Here is a 26,205-nt window from a genome sequence, read left to right as displayed (position 1 = left end):
ACACACAGTAACACATTCACACAATATCAAGGTTAAGGTGTCAATTTGGACTCCTCCTATCTGCTACAGTACGTCCTTGGCAGGGCTGTCTGTTTTCTCCTCTCTTTTTACGGTGTGGCTCCTTTTTTACAGTGAGTGAGTGAGTGAGAGAGTGTGTGTGTGTGTGTGTGTGTGTGTGTGTGTGTGTGTGTGTGTGTGTGTGTGTGTGTGTGTGTGTGTGTGTGTGTGTGTGTGTGTGTGTGTGTGTGTGTGTGTGTGTGTGTGTGTGTGTGTGTGTCTGACTGTCTGGGGCTAATCTGTGGACTGATCAGCGCCACATTTCTTCTGCACACTGCCAATATGCCAAGGAAGGTCATCTCTGAATATGTTTCTCATGTCTGTTTCACCAAAATGTTCATTTTATACCGGAAATCAACGGAGAGGAAAATAACTCAAATGTTTATTAGTCATCATGACACCACAGCGATACAAGTGACAATATGGTATCAACATGGCGTCCGAGATCCACATGGGAAACCACACCTCATTAGACCCCGTTTCGTACAGACTCTCTCTTCACCCTCACTTCCTGTGTCACCTCTCTTATCTTTCACTGACAACCACCTCTCCTTCCCTTTCTCCCTCCTCCACTCCTAGGCGATGGTGACTGCAGGGAGGTGTCCTGTCTGTCATGACACACCAGGGCGGCAACCCAAGCCACTGTGTTGTCCTGGGATGGACCCCACACTCTCCAAACGCCACTCTCTGCCTTAGGGACCAGTGTTGCCAGATTTTGCGAAAGAAATAACTTAGCAACCAGGTCTATGAAAACAAGCCCAAAAGAAGTGACTAGGCTATGGCTATTTTTCCAAAAAAAATCAAGAAGAAAAGGTTGAAAAGGTAATTTTGGAATATTTTACAAACATTTTAACACATTGAGTGCCAAAAACGGTCCGGACTGTTTTTCATAATCCTAACATGGTGTGCCAAAAACGGTTATGGCCGTTTTTGGCCAAAAATATGAAAAAAAAAAGTTTTTTTTTTTTTTTTCACAGCACCAGGAGATATCATTTTACGAAGATTTAGACTCCAATCCACCTCCTGGTTGAGTTATGACTTCAAAAGCCTGTATCTCGGCTCCTGTGTACTTTTTGTTTTTACGATGTATTTTCGACTATTTTCAACTGGCTGCAACTATGGAACGGATTACCTAATGTTTTTAATCTTTTTCCCCGGATTGTACGAGACCTCTATGTGTGTAATGAGGGGATCACCGTGAGGACGGTGATCACTGAAAATGTTTTGTGACTACTTGAAAAAGGTCCAAAAATGGTTAAAATTCCAGGCACTGGAGGTACCCTGTTTTGAAAAACCCCTGGCACTCAATGTGTTAACAGCACAAATTTCGTATGGGGGGTCCCTGGCACAACATATTTTCAGATGGGGGGAGTCATATTAATCTGGGGGTCCTTGCCATGAAAATGTTTAAGAACCGCTGGTTTAACAACATTAGGAAACAAGCCCAAATAAGCAACTACACTTTAGAAACAAGCCCAAAGAAACCGTAACTCACAAATACCAATATTTACAAGCGACTTTACAGAAAAACAAGCCCAAAGTTACTTATAATAAGCAGACATGGCAACACTGTTAGGGACACTGAATACTGTAGTGTGCATGTGTGTGTGTGTGTGTGTGTGTGTGTGTGTGTGTGTGTGAGTGTATGGTGTCTGTATCGTCATGCACACGAGTGCTTTGCGCGTTTGTTGGGGGTCACTTTACACCCCTCTTAACGCCGTCCCTACCAACCAATCAGAGCTGGGTGTCTACGTTTGTTACGGTAATGAGCTGGGTGTTATCTTCCTTCCTGTCTGGAAACATCCGCAGCGCTGCTCCCCTTCCTGACAGACCTGTTCAAATGACCTGCTGTCTGTCCCTCATTACCACACCACACTCTCTGCTAACAGAGACCAGCTGACGGTCCAAGTGCAAAAGACAGAAATTAACCCATTGAGACGTGAGGCCGATTCTACATGTCTCCTAAATCTCAACAGTATTCTGAAAAACGTATGTTTCTATATCAGTGGTTCTCAATCTTTGTCAAGTGAAGGACCCCCAAAATGATATGTATTTGGCCGCGGACCCCATCAAAATATTTTGTTCCAGGGACCCCCCAGAAGCAACGATTTGAGTTACAAATTTTAAAAATATATATATTCAAAGATTTGCACACATTTTCACGATTTTTCAAAAATAGCAGATCTACAAGCTCGTAGCGCGGCACTCGGTGCCGCGCTATGAGCTTGTATATCTGCTATTTTTGAATAGCCCAAAGTGTAAAATAATGCTTTTTAGCTCAAATCTAAAAATGACACAATGACATGAGCCTAATGTTCTTGGCTTGTGTTCATCTGATCTCTACAGCACGGGTCTTCAACAGGGGGTCCAGGATCCCTAGGGGGTCCTCAGAGATACTGCAGGGGGGCCGCCAAACATTTGTGTGATAGGGACTAACGCTATTTAGCATCCCTATTCTGGGGGGAACTTTAGCCGAAAATAGCAGATCTACAAGCCTTTACCGAGCCAATGGTCACGTTTACAAAGCATTGAGGGTTTAAGTGGTTAAATGTCTGAAAACACACATTTAACATGAATCCAATATGTAGTGGGGGTCCCTGCTTCATCTCTCTCTCTGCTAAGGGGTCCTTGGCCTGAAAAACGACCTCTGCTCTACACAGTATGTAGAATGTAATGTTTGGTCATTGACAATGTAAACAAATAAAGCAGCAAAGACCCCAAATCCAATGACCATGACTGACAGTATGCTAGCACTATTACCAATAGTATACTTCGCTATACTTGATAGTAAAATGCCAGTAATTGAGTGGAACAAGCACACAACTTCACTTGCCTTTGTGAGACTCCATGGACTTTTTGTCCTGCTTACTGTTTGGCTGTCCATACTGAAGCTCTGAGGTATGGAAAAGCTAGGAGTGCGTGTGAGAGACGCATTTGACTTCTGGTATCCAACTACGTCACTAGAGGAGACGGTCAAGGCCAAGGCTCGCCAGGTACTTTCAATTCAATTCAATTTTATTAAAGTGTCAAATCACAACAAGTTGTCTCAAGACACTTTACATGTAGAGCAGAGACCCAACAGTCCCACCCTGAGCAAGCAATTTTGCGACAGTGGCAACGAAAAACTCCCCCTTAACTGGAAGAAACGTCAGGCAGACCCTAGGCTCTAGGGTGGGCGGCCTTCTGCCTCGACCGTGTCGGGGGGAAAGAAGAGAGAGAGAGGGAGAGACAACCTCAATATCTTTGGAATCGAGAAACTGAATTACTTGCGTTTCCAGCGTTTGTTGGTCCTCGGCCGGTGCGTCCTCACCGTCGGATCCCCAGCAGCCCACAGATGCAGCTCTGGCGTAAGATCTCGGCTTCACATTCAATCCACTTATGATCACGTCCTCCATCCTCGTATATTGTTCAACATCATTTAATCTTTGTTCCATCTCTTCGATTTTTTTATCCCTCTCTTTGACCGTGTTCTTCAGTGTTTTGATTTCATCCATCAAATCGACCAGTGTAGCTTGTTGCTTTACCACTTTGCTCAGTTCTTCAGTAACACATTTGAGAGAGTTCTTAATCTCCTCAATATCGTCCTCCATCGTCCTTTGCGTTTTCAGCTGTATATTTGTCTTTGGTGGCATTTTCGTCTTTTGTTTGCTTTCTTAGTTAAATCAAAGTTTTAGTTTTCAGTCAGTCAGACAGCGTACCTCAGGGCGCTGCCATTTTGAAACGTCCCACGTGTTCTGTATGCTGCGCCTTTGTTCAGAATCACATTAAGTTTCAACTGTATTTCTCTGGAGAAGAGAATACACATTATTATACTGTATTTCTCTGGAGAAGAGAATACACATTATTATAAACTATATGGACACGTCTGGATATTGTATTTTTAAGAGCACAAGTCACGTCTAAACAATCTATCTCATCGGCAAGCAATAGCGGTTATGGTGAAGGACTTTGTCACTACAAGTGGGTTTCAAACAATGTTGACTGTTTCATTTGGGAGGATACATCCTATGACCTTGTTGTCTACTTAGGAAAGGTCCTTATTATTAAGTACCCGTTTTGTCCAAAGGTTGCAGCATGAATTGAGACAACCTAGAAAAGGTGTGACTAACGTCAAATTCAAAGCAACATGGTGCCTCTGGTTTCCATGGTGGTAATCAAGCAAAGCCTCTCACGGAATCAACCTGGTTGATACCAATGAACGGCAGTGATGCAATAAAAAAATAAAAATATTTGTAATTTTCTTTTATTGGAACCTACCTAGGAAGCTTCCTACTGGAATGAGTCAGTCCTAAGAAGGCCTCTAAACATCCTACCAATATACTGTAATGTGCAATAGGATGCTACCTTGTAAATCAGACAGAGACATAGTTTCAAATTGAGGTGACAATGAGCAGTATTTGCTGTTTATTTCATGTTAAAAATATAATGTGCGCAAATATGTGTAGAAAACGTCCAACAAAACCTCCAAATGATGTGTGTTTCAGCAAGGCCAAAGGTCACTAAATCCCCATTCAGAACTAGCCTGGATGTTGCCACACTGACATACTGTACAGGTCAGCCAGTCGCTCACTCAGCAGATAGCTCAGGTTAGTGTGTGTGTGTGTGTGTGTGTGTGTGTGTGTGTGTGTGTGTGTGTGTGTGTGTGTGTGTGTGTGTGTGTGTGTGTGTGTGTGTGTGTGTGTAAGAGAGCGAGAGAGAGAGCAGTGTGATGGCTGTATGCTTCATCATCACTTCCCCGATTCTGTACTTAACATCTAGTGAATGCAGTGTGAATGTACGTGCGCGCTATGTGCACACAAATGCACATCTTCATCTCTAGGCCCAACCAGATCCGCCAGTGTAACATGAGCCAGAGGAAAACCATCCAACACTGTAGGCTCTGTGACTCACTGACACACACACACACACACACTTTGACAGATGAAACAGCAAAAGTTATTCTGGGCGTCCTGGGTACAGTGTGTGTGCGCGTGTGCGTGTGCGTGTGCGTGTGCGTGTGTGTGTGTGTGTGTGTGTGTGTGCGTGCGCGTGTGTGTCTGTATGGAAAGAGACCACATAACCTGCCCCCTTAATTACCAACTGGCCAGCTCTTATAAATCCCTGCATTATTAGCTATATTAATCAGCTCAGTAGCAACATGCTGCCTGATGCAATGAAACAGGACTTCATACTGTAGTTCACCTTAGAACAAGGAACACATGCCATACGTCTAGTCGCTAGATACTACACCTGACATACTGTATGTACACGCATGTCGTCAACACACACACACACACACACACACACTTGACTGACCAGAACAAGCAACATATAACCCGTTCTCTGATTATCCAACCGTTCAAAAAGCGATAATCAATTGAGGGACAGCAAACCACGACTCCAAACAGACAGCTTAGTGCCGTCCGACACAGTGCACTGCAGCGCAACAACCACTGAGGCATCACACCATTCGGGACGGGACGATAATCGTTATTATCGCTTATCGCGATAAAGAAAACGCTCACAATAATCGTACCGCAGATCTGCAAGCTCACAGTGTTGCAACGCGTTGTGAGCTCGTAGATCGGCAATTTTTGGCAAACGTTCCCCCTAGAATAGGGATGCTGGGGGTTCAAGCGGTTAACAAAAGTGGCATTTTAAGTTTTAAGCATATTTTGATTATGGCGATAATAATTGTTAATCACAATTATTTTTGTAATGTAATGTCATTTTCATATCGTCCCATCCCTACTCCAAACAGACAGCTTAGTGCCGCCCGACACAGTGCACTGCAGCGCACACAGCGCAACAACCACTGAAGCATCACACCATGCTTCAACATTAACACTTCAGAATGAGAGAAAAAACACACGATGACCGGTAGAATAAAATCCACACACACAGTAAAACCCCTCAGTGTTCATTTAACACTTTGTGGACCCCTGGGGGGTCGATCTGGGTCAAATCGTACACTCTCAGAGTTAAACTAACACTGAGGACTTCACTGGGCAAACAAACGGTAGAGTCAGTTTGCGGATGCAGGGAAAAAACTGAAGGGGGGGAAGCCGAACTCAAATGATAACAGTTCATCTACTGTACATACAGTTGACCTCCAAGCACAAAAGCCCCGTCCGTCTGGGAAGGAGTCAAACTCTGTCACCTCCTAAAAGGTCACACACACACACACACACACACACACACACACACACACACACACACACACACACAGCGAGAGAACAACACACAGTCTGAGAGGAAGGAAAGATGTACTATACTGGATGCTATCAAGAGAACAAGGGAAAGCTGTTTCACACAGAATTCATTTTGAACACAGAATAAAGATACACAGTCTACTGTATGTCACACACACACACACACACACACACACACACACACACACAGCTCCTACATACCCATGCAGAAACATAAATACAAACAGCCAACACACCCACACATACATAAGCACACAGTCTGCTGTGCACTTTGCACACACACAGCACAGACATGTCTTCCCTCACAACACATGCACAAGCGAACACACACACACAGACACACAACCTGCCCCTGGGCCACTTACCAGGTACCATACATAGTGGAAGCGACTGAAAATCCTCATCCTCATCGTGCATGCGTGCGTGCGTTAGCCGTGATCGCTAGCTACCTCCACCTGTCGCGGACTGTAGCAGCATCTCACTGACAGCCTCTGTCACACTGAGATACCCGGCTCTCCTAAGCATCCTTCACCTCCTCCTCTGTCTGTGCATGTAAGTGTGTGTGACTGTGTGTGTGTGTGTGTGTGTGCGTGCTTGTCATTAACTCCCGTCACACGTGCCGCCTCAATCGGCCCCTCCTCTCTCCGATGAGGTACCAGATCTAAATGAAGGTCACCAGTGTGTGTGTTCCTGTGAGTGTGTTCTTTGTATCTTGTGATGGCACTGGATCCAGTAGGACAGTGTGTGTGTGTGTGTGTGTGTGTGTGTGTGTGTGTGTGTGTGTGTGTGTGTGTGTGTGTGTGTGTGTATTGTATATTTGATATATATATATATAATGCATTGGAGGGGAGGACTGTGTCTGTGTGTGTGAGCGCACTTTGCAGGCTGCTGCTATGAAGTTTAAGTAACCAAGCGAGCCGAGCAGAGGAGCGTGGGCATCAAACATTTATACCAGCTCTGTTTAAGAAGCACACACACTCAACCGCCCTCTCTTGAAATAGGCCACTGTTCAGCTTTAACCACACTGACACAACGACACACACGCCGTTTCCCACTATAAACTTTATATATCATAATGACAGGATTTATATAAAGCTACTGAATCATTCTAGGCTTATCCTGCAGAAAAGCCCTTTTACAGTGACAAACTGTCCCCTGAGGAGCCACTCTGACACCACTAAGACCTCTGGTTGTTACTCCGCCTGCTGAATAATTCACACGTGCAGATACGAGAGGGCATACTAAACACAACCTTAGGGCGCCTTTAACCTGGCGTTGAGGATGGAAGGTTTTATCAATGTAACAATGGAGGAGGGGCATCCGGGCGGCCGATGACCGCAGAAGCCCGGGTTCGATTTCCAGGCAGCGGTGCCTCCAGCTCGGCCAGGGGAACACCAACTAATACAATTGGCTGTGTTTGCAGGGATTGTCGCTGCGATAGCAACTAACTAACGCTAATCATTGTGGTCGCAGATTCAATCCCTATACGCACAACAGAATCTGGCATGTTTAAAGCGGCCTACAATCCAATCTTTGTTGTCCTGACTACTACAGACTTGTAGTCGATTGAAGTCGGGAGATCATTGGGACGAAAGGTGTGATAACGTTGCTGAATGAAGCTCTCTAAACAGACACTCGAGATTTGACTGTGGAGCTTGTCAACAATATGTCACGTGTCTTGATGAAGCGTCCTTCCTGCTCTACAGCATACAAACCCCAGAATGTAAACTATGTACTATATTTAGCATGTTTACATGTTGTACTCACATTGTGTTGTTACACTTTGGTTAAGACATATTTAATTTGCGTATTTATTGCGCACTAACTATCAATGCTTTCTGTTTGCAAGTAAATCCAGATTAAACCGTTATCGATCAGTTTTGAACAGAGACGGTATCACTTCCTGCATCCACGGTGAGCATGCTATACCAGCAATCTAAATGTAAAACATTCAGTCCCAAATCCATGGAACCACATGCTCATATGGCAGTTTGAATGGCATGAATGAACGCAGTCGCACAACATGTGTGAATATCAACATGCATGACGTCTCACTAACACACATACACACACATCATCTTCAGTCTGAATGTGGTAACATGCAGGGTGTGAGACACTAGTGTGTGTATGTGTGTACTGAGTCACTGACGTACAGGAGTCCAGCCATGTCCGTCTGTCTCCCAACACATTAAACATGTACACATGATTGAGAGACACACACACGGGACAGAAGGAGGGAATGGAAAAGAAGAAGATGTAAAGCTTACCTGCAGAGCAGCCTGGAAAGACAAGAGGAAGAAGAGAAAGAGGAAAAGAAGGAGAGTCTTGGTTAGGACCGCTGGTATACAAACAGCAAACAGCATGAAAGAGACAGAGAGATAGAGAGAGAGAGGAGGGGTAAGAGAGAGAGAAAGAGAGAGAGAGAGGATATAAAAATAGCATCAATGAAGACGGAGGGGTTGGAGTGGAGGGGGGTGAAGGACAGGAGGAAGTTGGCAGTGCTATTGGCACTGTGGGGAGAGAGAAAGAGAGACAGAGAGAGAGGGAGAGATAGCAGAGAATGAGAGGGGGAGAGAGAAGAGAAAACTGAGAGACAGAGAGGGAAAGAGAACAGACAGAGGGGGGAGGGAGAGAGGGAACACAATGAGAAAGCACAGAGAGGGAAAGATGAGCAGGGTGAGAGGGGAAAATGGAAAAAGATTGAGAGATCTCAGAAAAGCAACTGCTGGGGAACAAGCTGCTGCTCCGCACGCACGCACGCTCGCACGCACACACACACACACACGCACGCACGCAGTCACATATTGTGCATCCAGAGAGGCAAATGTTGTCATATTGACAACATTCATACCTTTCCTTATAGAGACAGTAGAGGTGACAGGAGTGTGATGACCAGATGACCACACATCATCTCAACTCTTTTAATAGACACAGAGTGTCAATATAGATATGTCAGGGACACCAACACCACCCATACCAGCTCCACCCATAGCAGAGACATGTAACACCATGCGACTGTGAAGTCCCCTGGATAAAAATGCACGTCGAACAGTATATGGTGGCTGCCAGCTTCAGCTGTCATAATAATAATAATAATAACAACAATAATACATTTTATTCATAGCGCACTCTACATTTTTGCAAATCTCAAAGTGCTACAGGATTTAAAAACATGGCATAAAACAGCAAAGGCAACCAAACAATTACATGGGACCCTACTATACTAGGCTAAAGGGTCAAATAAAAAAATAGGTAAAATCAGGCCATAGAAAAAAAGGCCCAAGAATAATTAAGAAAACAACAAAAGGTAGGTTTTTAGTCCATTTTTAAAAGCATCAGTGGACTGTGGTGTTCTCAGGTGTTAGGGGAGGACATTCCACAGACATAGGGCTGTAGAGCAGAAGGCCCAGTCGCCCATGGCGCAGACAATTATGTTCTATTCTGTCCAATTCTATTCTGTTACAGTATGTCCATTCCCATTATATTTCAATCGGTTCCGCTCGGTCCTATTCTTTTTTAGCCTATCCTATCTTATTCCATCCTATTCTATCTTATTTGATTCTGTTATGTCCTATTCATTCTGCTATTTCCATTCTATTCTATCCTATCCTATACATGCACTTCCTGTAAATTTGAATGACTCTGGTCCAGCTGGCAACCAATACCGTGGTGTTTGGATGTGGGGCCAGAGTCAAGGGGCCCAATGAAACTCATCCGTTTTGTTGAGTTTCCGTCAAACAGCTGAGCTTCCGTCAGCGCTCAATAATGCATGGTGCATTGTGGGTTGAGATCACACCCTTAGAGATCTCCTTACAGCTGAGAGGTGAGCACTACTGTGACTGGACCCGTTAGGATAAATTGATCAATGAAAATCAATACTCTCTCATCAATTAACTTCCCCCCAAGGGTGCTCATTACTCAAACCTGAGTTATTAATGACATTCTGTAGTTTGAGGTTTTATTGACAATCGCACAATTGTTTATTTGGGGAGGGGGGTCTCTGACCATTGATCGGAATTGTATTAATTTCATTGTTTTTATTATTGTCTCATATTCATATTCCATCCTGATTGGCTTCCAAAGTTTGCAGGAGTGCTCCGTTTTCAACAAAATTCCTCAAATCATGAACACGCGTGCAATTTCCGTGAAATTTTGCACGCACTTTCCCACTAAGCCGAGGAAGAAATGCCACTTGAAGTTTTCAAATCAGCCTCATGGTGGCGCTATAACAGGCCGATTTGTGCTTTTACCTATAACTGCACCGATCTGTGTAAAACTTTGTATGCACACCTAGTGGCCAAGGAAAAACCTTTGCCCTGCATTTCAAAAAAATAAAAAATAATAATTGCACTCGGAACCAGGAGATAACGTGATCCAAAGATTTACTGCTCCATTCACTTCCTGGTTAAAGTATTTGGGAAATATTCTGTATCTCGGCTCCTGTGTTTTACTATGCTATTTTCAATGGCGTATGACAAGCGAACGGGAGGTCGCGGTGACATTTTTTTGGGGGCTATTTAGTGAATAGCCCCATATTCTATCCTGATTGGCTAAGATTGACATCTACAGTTTGCAGGAGTGGCCTGTTTTGAACAAAATGCCGCAAATCATGAACGCAGCGTCCGATTGTGTTGGAATGTTGAGGAACAAATGCCACCCTTTTACCATTTGCCCTATTATGGTGCCACCAGGAGGCAGTTTTTTTTCATTACTTCTACAAATTTTGTCCAAACATCACACAAATTGGTACACATTATGTCTATAGTCAAGTGATCCGTCCGATTTTTCATATTCCATCCTGATTGCCGAATTCCGAACCTTGCTGGTCCACAATAGCCTACATGACCTGGCGGAGACCTGTGCTCCGATGAGCACGTTTTAAATCTTTTTTTCTTGCAATGTAGCACTTTGAGATTTGTGTCAAATATTAAGTGCTTTACAAATAAAATATATTATTATCATTATTAATTCACACTTCAACAAATCTAGAACAGATGGATCTGCCAATCAAACTTGTGTTATTGTCTTGCACAGAGACAGTTGGATGTGGGAGAGACAGGGGTGTGCAGACTAAGTGGGGTGCTGGCTGTGGGGTAGAGGGTTAAGTCCTGCTAAATCTCTGTAGAGTGGCACAGCTCTACTTTTATTGGGAACAGGCCTGTGTGCAATATGAAGAGGCTTTGTGACCGAGGGCAAGGGATCTACCGGACACAGAGCTGTATCCTGGATTACCGTGACATCTGCAGGCCATGTTCAGCAAGTGTGTTCGTTCAGCAAGTGCGTGTGCGTCTATGAATAAGCAGCAGCTGCTAGCGGCCGTAGCTTAAAGGGTAGAGACTAGAGAGGCCGTCTGGTAATCAGGAGGCCTCCCGGCAAAAGTGTCCCTGAGAGAAACACTTCACCCCCTAACGCTCATCATAACCATCTGAGCGGCCATCAGCTGCAAGCTGAAAACTGAATTGCTAAAGCAAATAAGGTAATAAAATCAAACCAAATGAAATCAAATGTGAGCGAGAGAGAGAGACTGTCTGTCAGTCTGCAGAGATGAAGAGTATCTGTGTGTGCATGCGGTAGGCAGAGAAAACCTTAAACTGGAATCAAAGTCATGAGATGTTGGGGAGACAACACTGAGTGGTGTGTGTGTGTGTGTGTGTGTGTGTGTGTGTGTGTGTGTGTGTGTGTGTGTGTGTGTGTGTGTGTGTGTGTGTGTGTGTGTGTGTGTGGCGCACACACCTGTGAATAAGTGAATGAGTGTGTCAGTCAATGTGTGTGTGTGTGTGTGTGTGTGTGTGTGTGTGTGTGTGTGTGTGTGTGTGTGTGTGTGTGTGTGTGTGTCTGTGTCTGTGTGTGTGTGTGTGTGTGTGTGTGTGTGTACCTTTTGCTGTATGGTGGAGTGTTTCTGTTCCATGTCTCTCTTCTCCTTGGCAGCGTCCACCACCAGCTGGTCCAACTGCAACACAAACAGCACTGTTTCAGCCAGACAACAAACAACCTGCTCTGGGATGGTTACTCTCTGCATGATCACACACACACACACAGTGATTAGGGTTGGGATCCTTTAGGATTTTAACGATTCCGGTTCCTTAACGGATACGATTCCTTAACGGTTCCCTTAAATTCCTATAGGGGGCTCCAAATGGACCCCAACAGGTCTGTAACTCTGAGAGTGTACAAATGGAACCGAATGGACCCGTTATGGTGGTCCTTGAAATGTAAAAGTTTGAGAACCACCGGTATTGTAATTGCATAGCAGACGTGAAGTCCACATACCAGCTCTGACAGTGTGATCAAAACCGGTTACAGAAACAGCTCCAAATGTGACGGAACCGATTCCAGTCCCAAGATTTTGGATCCTGTTCCTCCGATTCCTCCGGTTCAGGATCCCAACCCTAACGGTGATGCACACTGGGTTAACAGATTTCTTGGGTGTCTTTCAACACACACACACACTTCCACGTTCTGTCCTCATCCCTTATGCTTGCACTTTTAGTTAAGAGTACTCATGACATTATTACAAATGGCACATTGTTACATAACTTGTCATTCACTGACGCTGAAGAAAGCCTGAGATGAAGAAAGGAGATGAGGAGAGACGAGTGTAACAGTTACAAAACCCATCTAGAGGATGCTGACCAAACCTACAGTACACCATGTGTCACAGGCATCTGAATACGACAGGATGACTATCGTTATCCCTTTGTCCTGTACTTTGTCCTATACTTGGTCCTGTACGTTGTTCTATACTTTGTCCTGTACGTTGTCCTATACTTTGTCCTATTATTTAATGGTTCAGGAAAATAAATAAATAATAATATAGTGCTTTCTGCTATCTGGTCATGAAGTGATATACTGACATGGAGCATGTGGATGTGACAGTTACAGCATGTAAGCTGCCAGGAAATAAAGACTCAATTCTCATTAACAGTGTAACTATTAGCTTAGAAAAAGGTGTGTGTCTGTGTGTGTGTGTGTGTGTGTGTGTGTGTGTGTGTGTGTGTGTTATGCACACACACAGCAACATACTTGAAAATATTGAAAGCGTTCGCAGTCCACCCATCTGACCACTTCATACGGCAGCCGTGATAAGCCGTCAGATGGGTGGGCCACGTGCATTTTCAGCGCATGTTTATTTTAACCCATTAAAACCAGGAAAGCATGTGTCATTTTTCGATTTTTGTGTTGGCTATTAAAAAATAGCAGATATACAAGCTTGCAAGCTTGTATATCTGCTATTTTTTTATAAAAAGAAAAATCTTGAAAGTGTGAGAACTATTGTTTTAAATGTGTAGAATCGGCCTCAGGTCTTAATTGGTTAATTATCATTAAAATCCTAGTGTTTTGCCAATTATTTGGGGGCCCAATATCCTCAAGGCCCACAGGTTAAGGAAAATCCCTGTGATAGGAATTGTTGCAAAAAGAAATGGTTTTCCCATTTTTTCTGGCCACCCTAGTGTTTCCCAATCTGGACACAGATATGTGTTTGCCAGATGAACAGGGATGAGCCCTGCACTTCCAAATAGATTGCGCTACAAAAGCCTGATCATGTGTGAAATTGGATTGGGAGATGATGGATTCTCCTCTCTGCCACCACTGAGTAACACTCCCCCGTCTGCACAAGAACACAAAGGTTCCTCTGAGCTCATCCTAAATTGACGGAGTCGAATGAAGTGAGCAGAGGTCATTAACCCATTAAGAACGGGAAAGCCTAAACGTTGTTATACCTTTCAATCCGGGAGAGCATCTGTGTAATTATATTTGTCACTATACAGTATACAGTATCGTCACTGTCGGGCAGAAACCTCGTATCTCTAAGTTTCAAATGTGTATGTTTTCTTTGTAAATTAAAGCCCTACTTCATCACACAGGGGTGTCGCACAAAAGTAGTGAAAATAGCAGATCTACAAGCACACAACAACGCCTTGCGATGCAGGGCATTGTGCACTTGTAGATCAGACTATTTTCACTATTTCAAATCGCTTTTAAGATAATAATAAAACAGGAATGATTTTGGACATACAAGTTTCTACCCGACAACAATGATATATAGCAACATGATTAAAACATTATAATAATTTGAATTTTATTAAATCCTAACCTAGTTTTTCAAAAAACCTAGGTTAGGATTTAGATGGTATTTTTTAGAATCGGCCTCAGGTCTTAATGGGTTAAGAGAGAGTGTGTGTGTGTGTGTGTGTGTGTGTGTGTGTGTGTGTGTGTGTGTGTGTGTGTGTGTGTGTTATTTGTGGGTGTTTGCCTTACTGCAGTGAAATTGTAGTCTGTGACTCTGATGTTTTTGCTGACCTAAATCAGCATTTTCCTTATAAAGGCTCCAATGCAGAGGGATCTCTATCTAGTTAAAGGTCACTGAAAGTGGGAGGTAATGAGGAGGAACACATTTACATGTAGGTACGTATGTGTGTTAAGCCCTATTACATTTTTCTGTTCTATTCGAAAATATCAGATCTTTCACCGCAAGCTCGTGTAGATATATTTTTGAAAGATCTTCTCTTACGGGGGTCCCTGGCACAAAATCTTTTCAATGAGGGTCCATGGCCAAATACAAATCAATTTGGGGGTTCTTGACATGACAATGTTTTAGAACCACTATTGTAGAGTACTTCCTCCTGAACCTTCACTATTGATCAGACATGGCTATGTTGACTACTGGGGTGTGATGTTTTATTTATTTGCCAGGTACAGATATTACCTGGCAAATCTGGCAAAACACCTTATAATAGCTATTTTTCGAAAGCTGCTTTATAATAAAGTTCATATATTTACAATGTAAAGGAATTAGACCGATATCTTGCAGGCAGCATGGATCAGCACATAATTCAGCTAACCACAAAAGAAAACATGACCTTCTAGGCTTAGCTACAGTACCATTTGATGCTAAGGCAACAAGAAAACAAACGAACATCCAGGACTAATGTACAAGGCCACACCAATACAGGCTAAATCAAAGGGATCTAAACAATGAAGGTTATATTCACAGAGAACACACTCTTTATTATTATTATAATATTTTTTTTCAAAAGATTAACAAAAGTTAAAACAAAAAAAACTTCTCATCAATTCAAAACGTTTTTCAAAAGTATTTCATAAATAAAATCTAAAACTCGAGTAATTTCCAAACATACATTTAAAAAAACAGTTAAGAAGTAGTGAAAATAGCAGATCCACAAGTGAGCTTGTAGATCTGCTATTATAACTTGTTTGTGTGCCGGGCAAACATCTAATTTCTCTTTTGGGTCTTGAGCTAAAAAGTTTGGGAACCACTGCTCTAAGAAATACTACACACACTTACATTGTTAAAATAAAGTTAATTCACCAAACGTCCTCAGCACCCCCCAGAAACCATTTGGACAGCAGCATCAGAGCAGAAGACAAATTCATTGGACATGGTCTACACCCACTACACCCCCAACAAGACATTAGTAACACTAGACTAGCTTAGTGCTCCTAGACAGTTTCACACTGGGAGCCCACATTTTGCACTGAACCATCAATTCTGAAACCAAGTGGTTGAGAAACACTGCTTTACTACAGGGCAGTGATTGAAGAAGTACTCACATTTTGTACTTAAGTAAAAGTATCAATACCCTGGTAGAAATAGTCTGTTACAAGTACAAGTTCGGTTTTCAAAGTTTACTTGAGTAAAAGTACAAAAGTATTGGCATCAAAATATACTTAATGTACCAAAAGTAAAAGTATTCATCATTATGCATAATGTCCCATTTCACATGTTTTCAAATGTATGAAAATCCTTTGAAAATAGCAGTTCTACAAGCTCACAATGTGTCGCATTACGACGCATTGTGAGCTTGTAGAACGGCTATTTTCAAATGGCCGAAGTGGTTAATGTATGTTTTGAAATATTAATCAAAATCTACAAAGTAACTAAAGTTTTCAAATAATTGTAGTGGAGTAAAAAGTACAATATTTGCCTTTGAGTTGTAGTGGAGTAGAAGTAAAATGATTGAAACTTGGTAATACTCCAGAAAAGTAAAAAATTGCTCAAAATAGTACAGTACTTGAGTAAATGTAATTTGTTACTTTCCACCACTGCTATAGGGTGTTTTCCACTGGAATACCAGTACATTGCTGGATAAAAAGTGTTGTTCAATTAAAAAAATGTTCAATTAACATAAATTGCTGGCATCCCACATTGCCCTACTTAAGGTTTTTAAGTACAGTCATGTGCCTGTTAGGTGAACATAACTGGAACAAGGTGTCTATAAGCACGTGAGTCTAGGCATTTGGAGATGATAAAATATCTTGTTTGGGACAGAAACAATAAATGTCCATCTGTAGGCTAGCAGAGCAGCTAGTTGCCCAAATGAAAAACTAAACTAACTGTTGAACTAACTCATTTAGCAAGGCTGCATTTTTTTTAGATTGTACATTTCTTATTTACTCATGTGATCCCTAGTATCTGAAAACTGTCTTGAACTTAACGGTGACATTAGGCTCTCCTTCGACATCACAATCGCTGTTATTTCACATGAAAAGTAATAAATATCATGGAACCAAAACCTGCAAACTTAGAACACCCGCTGTCCAAATAACTATGTTTGTGTGTGTGTGTTTGTTGTGTTTGAACGGGAAGTGGGCGGGCAGCGTAGATGACTGATAACATCTGAAGGGAAATGTTTTCTTTCCCCCCCCCGTCCCTCTTCCCCAACAACCAGCCTGATCCAGTCCTGTACTTCTCTATCTCTTACTGTCTAGGTAGAAGTGTGTGTGCGTGTAGAATTCCAGTCAACAACAGATACTGTGATAATGATGACTCACCCTGCCTTTAACATCATTATGTTCTTATCAACACTATTCTACTGTATTCTCTGCTGATGATGTAAGCAGAGAGTGACCATTGACAGTTTAATGTATCTCTAAATCAGGCACACTGGTTGGTTATTTGGGCCCCCAAATAATTGGCAAAACACTATGATTTAAAAAAATATAACATACATATTAAAGATATTATGTAAATACACATGTTTTAAGTCATGTTATTTTCTTTTTCTTTAAATCCTTGAAAATTAGTTTTCATTGTAATTCCGATAAATACGAATTCAAAGTATACTGCATTAGTTCCATTGATCCAGCCCCCACAATAGATTGATTAAAATAATAAACACGCTCTTTCGGCTGCCGTGTCAAGTGGTCAGATGACCTAAATCAACGTTTTCTTATAAAAGGCTCCAATGCAGAGGGATCTCGATCTAGTTAAAGGTCACTGGAAGTGGGAGGTAATGAGGAGGAACACATTTACATGCATGTATATGTGCATGCACGTGCACACATGTGTGTTGTCTGTGTATGTGTGTTGTCTGTGTATGTGTGTTGTGTGTGTGCGCACGACAGGGTACTAGTGTAGATGAAAACGTACTAGTTTAGGGTACGATAATAATAAGAGTTGGAGGTCGTAAGAGGTACATCTGGCTGTTCTGCAGGAGTCATTTCCTGCTTTAGATCACAGGACTGACACCTTTGTACCCCATACTGTTGCCTGCTGCTAAATCTGTTGACCTTGGAACTGAGGTGTATTCTACAGTGTCACTTTGGACAAAACATGTCTAAAACAAAAATAAGAAAACATAAGGAATGTGAATGCAAAAGTATTTCTCTCTCTTTTACTGTACACTGGAATTCCATGTTGCTAGCTGAACGTTACATTAAGTGTCGTGGTTAAACAGGTCAGACAGAGACGTCTGTAAACAGTATTTGCATTTCCGTCATATGACGGCGATGACATATTGTATGTTTCTATTGCTTCTACGTTTAAGTTTGTATTTAAGTGTTGTGCCCTGGGTGACAGTGTCATGGAACCATGCACTCACTTGAATATTTTAATCTTCTGACACAAGCTATCCATTTGGGAACAAGCAACATGTTTGACATGAATCATAAAGTCACCATGGAAAGCATGATTAAAATAGCTGTCTTGTTTTTTTCTGGACACATGGTTCACACTGGACCTCATGATTCCAGGCAGAAATTGCAGAAAAAGATTCTCTGATCCAGTAATTACTGTAGTTCTCTTTCCTTTATACTGCAGTACCCCCAGTATAGCTTTCTGGTTCATAGAGCTGGTTCCTTCTCAGCATATTAAATGGATAAATCTGATGCACCAATTGGTCCCTTTACATATGAACAAAATTATGAAACATTATTCAATTTCAATAGTTTTAGTTAACCCAGTAAAACCGGGAAAGCAGCTGTGTTATTTTAATATTATATATATATATATATATATATATATAGTGTGTGTGTGTGTCACGATTCTTCCAAAATAGCAGATATACAAGCTCATAGCGCGTCACTTCGTGCCGAGCTACAAGCTTGTAGATACGCTATTTTTTTTAAATCTTGAACATTTGTGCAAATCTTTAAAAATATATATATTTTTAAAATTTTGCATTAAAAATACATATATTTTTAAAGCAAACATTTTGAAGTCTTTGCTTCTGGGGGTCCCTGGAACAAAATATTTTGAGATGGGGTGTCAAATACATATATATCATTTTGGGGGTCCTTGACATGAAAAAGTTTGAGATCCACTGATGTAGCAAGATACGTTTTTCAGAAAACTGTTAGGATTTAGAAGACATTTGTAGAATCGGCCTCAGGTCTTATTTGATTAAAATGTAACTTATTAAACTGGTAGAAATGCAAAGACTAACCCAGCAATACTTCTTCTCTTAGTGACAATTTAAACACATTTTAGCGAGTGACCAGAATATGTTTAAATCAAACTTTTTAACTTACAAAGTTCAATCGCACATTTCGCAGACTACCAGGTCTTTTTTACTACACAACCGTAACCTATAATAAACAGAACACAGGTGTGTGGCTAATGGCTTGGTGTGTCAAGACTAGAATGAACACATTTACAACCACAAGCAATTTAAACATATGTCTAATTGCTGATGTTAATTTCCCAGCATGCACCATGTTCCTGGGTCCATCTGTCTACCAGTGTTAAACAGACCTGTTGGCAGCTCCTCCACACCTCCCTGCATAGCCTCTCCACCCGCTTCAGCTTCATGACGGAGAGGAGACCAAGACCAGGAATAATCCACTTTTTTACAGCTCCGTCCTTTCCTTCAGCCTTTTGTCAGCTTCAGCCACACAGTCACCTCTCTCTCTCGCGTCTTAGTTCTGAAAAAAGGTCTTCTTCTCCGCCAGCCGTCTTCTTCTGTTCTTCCCTCTATCTTTCTCACAGCCCTCGACGTCCAGGCTCGTTCAAAGCAACGGCCCCACAAAACGCACTCCTCAAAATACAAATCCCTTCAATCGCCAACTACTGTATACCAGAAGGAATTACTCTTTCTGTGAACTTCAAATCACTCCTCAGCTTGAGTAGAGACCACTCTCTGACAGCCCTCAACCCCCTCTCTACTAAAAGATATGTTATCTAATGTGTCTCCTCATTCTTTCGAATACGATTTCTGTCTTGGTAAATTCCATCTCTGAGCAACATGCTGAGAAAAAGAAAACACCGGTTATCTTGGTAAATCCCGACCTCTGAGCAGCACACAAACAAAACCCCCACAGCCCAGTTCCGCTGCGTTTTGAAGAAACATCTTTCTATTTACGAATCAACCAATCAATATCCCCTCTTAAGATCTGGTTTGTGAAGTGGATCCCCTCTTCGCTCATCACACGCCTGTCCCTCGATCTTGTGATGGTTCCAGCGTCTCTGTGAGAGAAATGTCCACGCTCAATCTTCACTGCATTTTAGTTCTTCTCCTAATTCTTCCTCAGACCTGTCTTAGTGGTGTTCTCTCTCATCTTATACTCTTCTTCCACCCCTCCTTCCTCTCTGTTAGAGTTAGTCTCTACATGAAGTAAGTGTAATCATCTGTGTGTCTTCTCAGAGCGCTGCGGTCTCTCAGCTGACTGTACTGTACTATACTGTATACCCTGTGAGTCCCACCACCACGGTGGGAACTCCCTTTTCCAGCCCTCTGGGTTCTTCCTCATTCCAGCCTCCTGCTGCGGGTCTGTGTGATAATAATCATCCTGCAGATGCTGCTTCTGTGACCCTCGGTGAAGAAGAACCCTGTTTACCACACAGTAGTGTGCATCTAGAGACGCAGATGAAGACAACAGTGGTGGAAAGTAACTACATGTAAGTACAAATTTTGAGGTATTTTTTACTTTACTGGAGTACTTCCCATTTTCAATAATTATTTTACTTCTACTCCACTACATCTCAAAGCTAAATATTGTACTTTTACTATAATTATTTGAAAACTTTAGTTACTTGTTACTTTGTAGATTTTGATTACTTGGAAGTGTATTTCTTCATTTTAGTTCCACCACTGGAAGACGCACACACGCACACACACACACACACACACACACACACACACACACACACACACACACACACACACACACACACACACACACACACACACACACACACACACACACACACAAATTGTGTGTATAAACTACAGTAGGCTTGTGTATAAGTCTAAGAGGGTATTCAGCGGTCTGAAACAATGCCTCTAACCCGAGCTGAAGCACGATTGGCAAAGACTGCTTACATAGAACACACATGGGCAAATATTATAACAGTGTGCATTGTCATGTAAACACAATTATATAATTTTTATGCAATGCTCAGAATAGCTTTGTGTCCGTTTATGTTTCCAATGCAAGAACAATATCATTCAAGAGGATGTTATACTTCTGGGTCTGTCACGCACGTTTCCAAACATCAGAGCATGTGGGGATTTAATACACGTGCAAAATGGATGAGAGAGGGAGAGAGAGTGAGAGCAAAAGAGAGATTGAGAAAGAAAGATAGAAGTAAAGAGAGCAAGAGAGAGCAAAAGAGAAAAGAGCAAGAGAGAGAGTAAAAGAGAAAGATACTGTAGAGAGGAAGAGAGAGTAACTCGGTAGTATTTTTTGCAAAGAACCTTTTGTCTGATAATGGGGGGAAAAGTCCCACTTCTGCTCACTACTGTTTGATGTGTTGCTTGCCTTTCACACAAATTGTTTACAAACATACTCGCCTTCCTTCCACAAACACGACCACCATTGCCAGCCCCGTAAAAGTCTGCAATTGGATGATTGGAGAATTGTTCATGGAAAACTATGAGTGTTGCTTTGAGAAATTACAAAGACCACAGAATCATGATGTGGTAAATGACGTGATGTGACTGCTACCCTACTCGATTTAAAGGTTAACCGTTAACAAACAGCAACAATACACACACAAACACACTGCTCTCATATTTTCTCATGGAACAGAACATTTGGAGACACACACCCAAAAGCTCTTCAAATTGTCGGCCCATAAAAATAAATAGGCTGCTTTTGTTGTTCTGTTTCACAGTATTATATTTTTACATCATTAAATCAGTGCGCACCTTGTCATGTGACAAAAACATTGCTGCCATTTGATAACATATCTTTTTTTTTCTCATATCAGCTACTGTCCTTTCCTTTTGATCATTGATACAGTAGGTCAATGGTCTTCCTCATGGCAATTCAGCTTTATTGATTTTTTGATAACGATGGACCTCACAGACATGATCAGTCAATAACTGATTGGCATCCCTACATATGTCCATTCATTATAAGACAGGATACATTACAGCCAAACAATTAACCGTTGTGCTCAATGCACAATACTTCAACCATCTATTATGGTAACAAGATAGGTGGGCACCAAGGGAGAGTGGGCACCTCAGTGTTAACACATTGGCTGCCATTGACGCAGATCTGCGTTCATTTGCGCAAAAGCCCGTTGGCTGCCATTGACGCAGATCTGCGTTCTTTCAAAAAAAAATGTTTTTCAAAATATTTTTTTTTTTTTTTTTTTTTTTTAATTTTTTAAAAAAACCCAAAGACCAAGGAGATATGATTTTCCGAAGAGTTTTGCTCCCAGACACTTCCTTATAACTGAAAACTTAAAAATTCTGTATCTCGGCTCCTAAGTGCTTTTTTTTTCTCATTGAAAAAGTCTGGCAGCCAGCTGTAGGTAAAAATTCAAAAAGCTGGCAGCCAATGAGAATGTTAAAAAAAAATAACATATTTGGAAAATGTTTTTAAGTAAAGTTAAGTATACATGATTAGAACAAACTTAAACATTCAATAATTAAGGTCTAATATTTCTACAATTGCTACAAATTGCTACAAAACCTGTATATCCAGTCATTTTGTAGTATAAACAAGAAGTTGGAAGGATAAAATTAAGTCTGATAATGATGTACCGTGCATGTTTACATTATGTATACTTTACTTTACTTGCCAATTTTACATCGAGGTGCCCAGATGTCCCTAGTGCCCACATATCCTGTATCCAGATATTATACACGGTGTTCCACTATGGATGATAAAGCAGCTGTTTTTAAATGAGTCTCCCGGTAAAGATGCCTTGTGATTATGATCAATTCTCATTGCAAAAGTGTATATTCTTACTGCTCCTACTGTAATAGGCTAGTTTTCCCTAGTGCAGAACTACGCACCGCACCGTGTTAATTTAGCAGTGGTGTAAAGTAAGTACTGTAAGTACATGTATTCAAGAACTGTGCTTAATTAAGTACAACTTTGAGGTTTTTCAATACTTTTACTTCTAAAAGTAAATATTGTACTTTTCTCCACAACAATTATATGAAAGTTACTTAAGTTACTAGTTACTTTGTAGATTTTGATTATCATTACAAAACACACTAACCACTTCAGAATATTTCGTCCATTTGAAATGAGCAGAGCTACGAGCTAACAATGCGTCGCAACGCATTGTGAGCTTGTAGATACCAATACTTTTGTACTTTTACTCAAGTACATTTACAGGACTTCTACTACTTACAGAGTATATCTACATTGCGGTATTGATACTTTTACTTAAGTAAAACATGTGAGTACTTCTTCCATCACTGTAATTTAGTTTGTGACATCTACTGTAGTGCCAAACAATCTCCAGCCTCCACATGTCTATCTATTCTGTCCATAACGATTCCCCATTCACCGGCTGTTCTGTCACACGCTTCGGAAATTCATAGGCGCTGCCAGATTATCCTACTTAGCTGTGACTTAACAGCTTTTATTTGTCTTTAATTGAACAGCGTTCAGGCAGAGTCGGGCACTGACGAGCGGAAGGAAAAATATCTCACAGTTTGTCTTCTCAATCGCCCTCTGAAATTGGCAGGAGTAGCAGGAGAATGCACTTACAAGCCAGCACCGTGCCAGCAGGGACTGTCAACCCCTCCACCCCCTTTTTTCTTCCAAATTTACATTGAACTAAAAAAAAAATGCCGGCTGTGGGTACAAAGAGACGGAAATCCCTGGATGCAGCCAGGGAGTGGGAGCCAGAGTACTTGTGTAAAAGAGACAGGGAGTGTGTATGAAGACATTTAAGAAGAGGAAATCTTTCTCGAAACAAGTGACTTGTCAACTATAACGCCGAACAGAGTGCCAGTTCATGTGTGAATGAGGGAGCCAGAAGGCGTGAGAGAGTGTTTGAGTGTAGTGAATCCCCATGTGTGCATGTACAATGACCATGGAGAACATGAGTGAGTGGATGGTTGAGTGAGTGGGTGCATGTGTGACTGTGTGTGCGCACACACACTACATTTAAACAAGTGCATGTGTCCATAATCCCAAACTACTCTTTGGGGGTACAAAGACAAGCTGCCTACATGTCAAAACAGCAAGTACAATTTAGACGGTAAGTATTTCAAGGTCTTTAGGTCTGTCTACCAATAAAATACATGTGTGACAGTGACATTGTGTACACACAGGGGTCTTCAATGTTTTTCAGGCCAAGGACCACCTAGCTGAGAGAGATGAAGCAGGGACCTCCACTACATATTGAATAAAATTGTGTTGCAGAATACTTTTTTTCATAGATTTCATAGATATCGTCATAGACTTGTTTGACATACATTATCTTTACTATTAATATGTTGGATTCGTGTTAATGTGTATTAAACCGTTAATACATATTAAACGTTTAATTAAACATTTTAAACCCTCAATACTTGGTCAACTTGACTGTTTGCTCTGTACTTGCTCTGCTCTTTTTCCCTCTACACCAACTCTACAAAAATAGCCGATCTAAATCTACACAGCGCGAGGCGTTGTGAGCTTGTGGATCTGCTATTTTCAGCTAATTTCCCCATCACACAAAGATTTGGTGGACCCCCTCAGAGTAGTTACTCTGAGGACCCCCTGGGGGTCCCGGACCCCATGTTGAATAACCAGGGTGTACAGTATGTGTTGTATGGTTATGTGTACCTGTCCTCCTAGCTGCTTCATGAGGGGTTGCAGTTCACTGAAGAGATCATAGCCTTGATGGAAGAAGGTCAGGTGGGCATACATGAAGGACAGCATCTGTGATGATGACAGAACAAAACGTTGTTTTACTCTAAAACAAATATGGCCGTTGCCTTGACCATAACTGGTCTTTTGGACGTACAATGGAAGGGATGATAGAAATAATATTTACAGATTTGAGGATTTCCGATCTTCTCTTGGATTGTAGCACATTGATCTGGACGGGAAAGAGAGAGAGCGAGAAATGTTCAAGATTGTTATCGTTACATCTTAAATACAAGTACACAAGAGTAAAATTCATTGGCTTTGGTTCCTCAACATTGTAGCAACAATAATAAATAATAACAATGAAAGAGTACTGTAGCAGCAATCATTGTGAGAAGAAAAAAATGCATGATCGTAGCACACTTTGAGGTGCTTTAAGGCAGTGGTTCTCAACTTTTTAATACTTAAAAAAACAAAAAAAGAAAGAAAAAAAAACATGATAGCATCAAAAGCAATCATCAAACTATAGAAAATAAAAACAGGTCAAACATTGGCCAAATTGTCAATAATATAAGAAAGAGGCAAACATTTTGAAAACTAAATGTAATGCCTCAACTCCTACAATTCCAAGTGCTTGTCGGGGTGGGGGGTCCCCAGTTCAAATATTATTTTGGGGGGTCCCCAGTTCAGAATATGATTATTTTGGGGGGTTGTGGCCTGAAAAGGTTGAGAACCACTTTAAGGTGCTGTGTGCATGGTTTCTGACTTCTAAATGGTATCCGTTTGTGTGTATAAAGACTTGAGCTGAGGAGAGACAGGGAGAGAGAAGCTTAACATGGAAGGCACATTGAAAAGTGATGCAAAAGACAAGAGAAGGGAAGCAGACAAGCGTGAAATGAGCTGTAGTCTAGTCACACCAAAACACTACCCTTGTTTAGGCAGCAGGGGGAGCTACTGGTCCCCGTTTAGAGCCAGTGAGGCTGTTGGCAGCCTCTCTTTGTACAAATACAATATATTTTTGTAAAAGCTATAATATATATTTCCACTTTAATGATAATGTTTGTCATGTGTACTTCATCAAGTGCATGATCATGTGCTTTGTTTATGCAAATTCAACGGTTTGTGTGAGCACATGAGCATGCACGTGTGCCGTTTACAGCCAGAGGCTGGGTGGGCGTGTGTACTGGGACGTTCAGTTTAGTCTCAAAAGAAACATTATGGAGGGTTACGAATGAACATGCACACACACACACACAGTGTGTGTGTGTGTGTACTGTGTGCGTGTCTCTCCTTCTCTCACACACGGTACACATATCATGGAGTGTGTGTGTCTCTCTCACACACACACACACACACACCATGGACTGGGTGTGTGTATGTACTGTATATGTGTGTCTATCTTTCTCTCACGCACGTGCGCACGCACACACACACACACACACACACACACACACACACTAGACTGGGTGTGTGTGTGTGTGTGTGTGTGTGTGTGTGTGTGTGTGTGTGTGTGTGTGTGTGTGTGTGTGTGTGTGTGTGTGTGTGTGTGTGTGTGTGTGTGAAATGTGATTTAAAATCTCATTACATTTTAAATCTTATTCAACGTTTTGACTAATGTGATTTTTTTTGTATTTCTTTCCTCTCTTTCATGATGCTTTGATCTTTCATTATT

The 26,205-nt window shown here is 41.6% G+C and overlaps 1 protein-coding gene across 2 annotated transcripts in view; it reads right to left on the bottom strand.

The window, feature by feature from the left end:
* LOC311051207 (arf-GAP with coiled-coil, ANK repeat and PH domain-containing protein 2-like) overlaps positions 1 to 26,205 on the bottom strand; it is a 100,620-nt gene that overhangs the window by 27,237 nt on the left and 47,178 nt on the right. For both annotated transcript variants that reach the window (XM_084065647.1, XM_084065648.1), the window contains exons 7-9: positions 24,721 to 24,765; positions 24,510 to 24,605; positions 12,124 to 12,198 (exon numbers count right to left, since the gene is read on the bottom strand). In XM_084065647.1, the coding sequence (XP_083921773.1) occupies positions 12,124 to 12,198; positions 24,510 to 24,605; positions 24,721 to 24,765 (216 nt within the window). The remainder of the gene's footprint in view (positions 1 to 12,123; positions 12,199 to 24,509; positions 24,606 to 24,720; positions 24,766 to 26,205) is intronic.

The sequence above is a fragment of the Gymnoscopelus microlampas genome, assembly GCF_963454915.1.
Source record: "Gymnoscopelus microlampas genome assembly, chromosome: 9".
NCBI classification, from domain to species: domain Eukaryota; kingdom Metazoa; phylum Chordata; class Actinopteri; order Myctophiformes; family Myctophidae; genus Gymnoscopelus; species Gymnoscopelus microlampas.
Note: the sequence above shows the minus strand (reverse complement) of the source record. Positions and strands in the feature narration are given on the sequence as shown.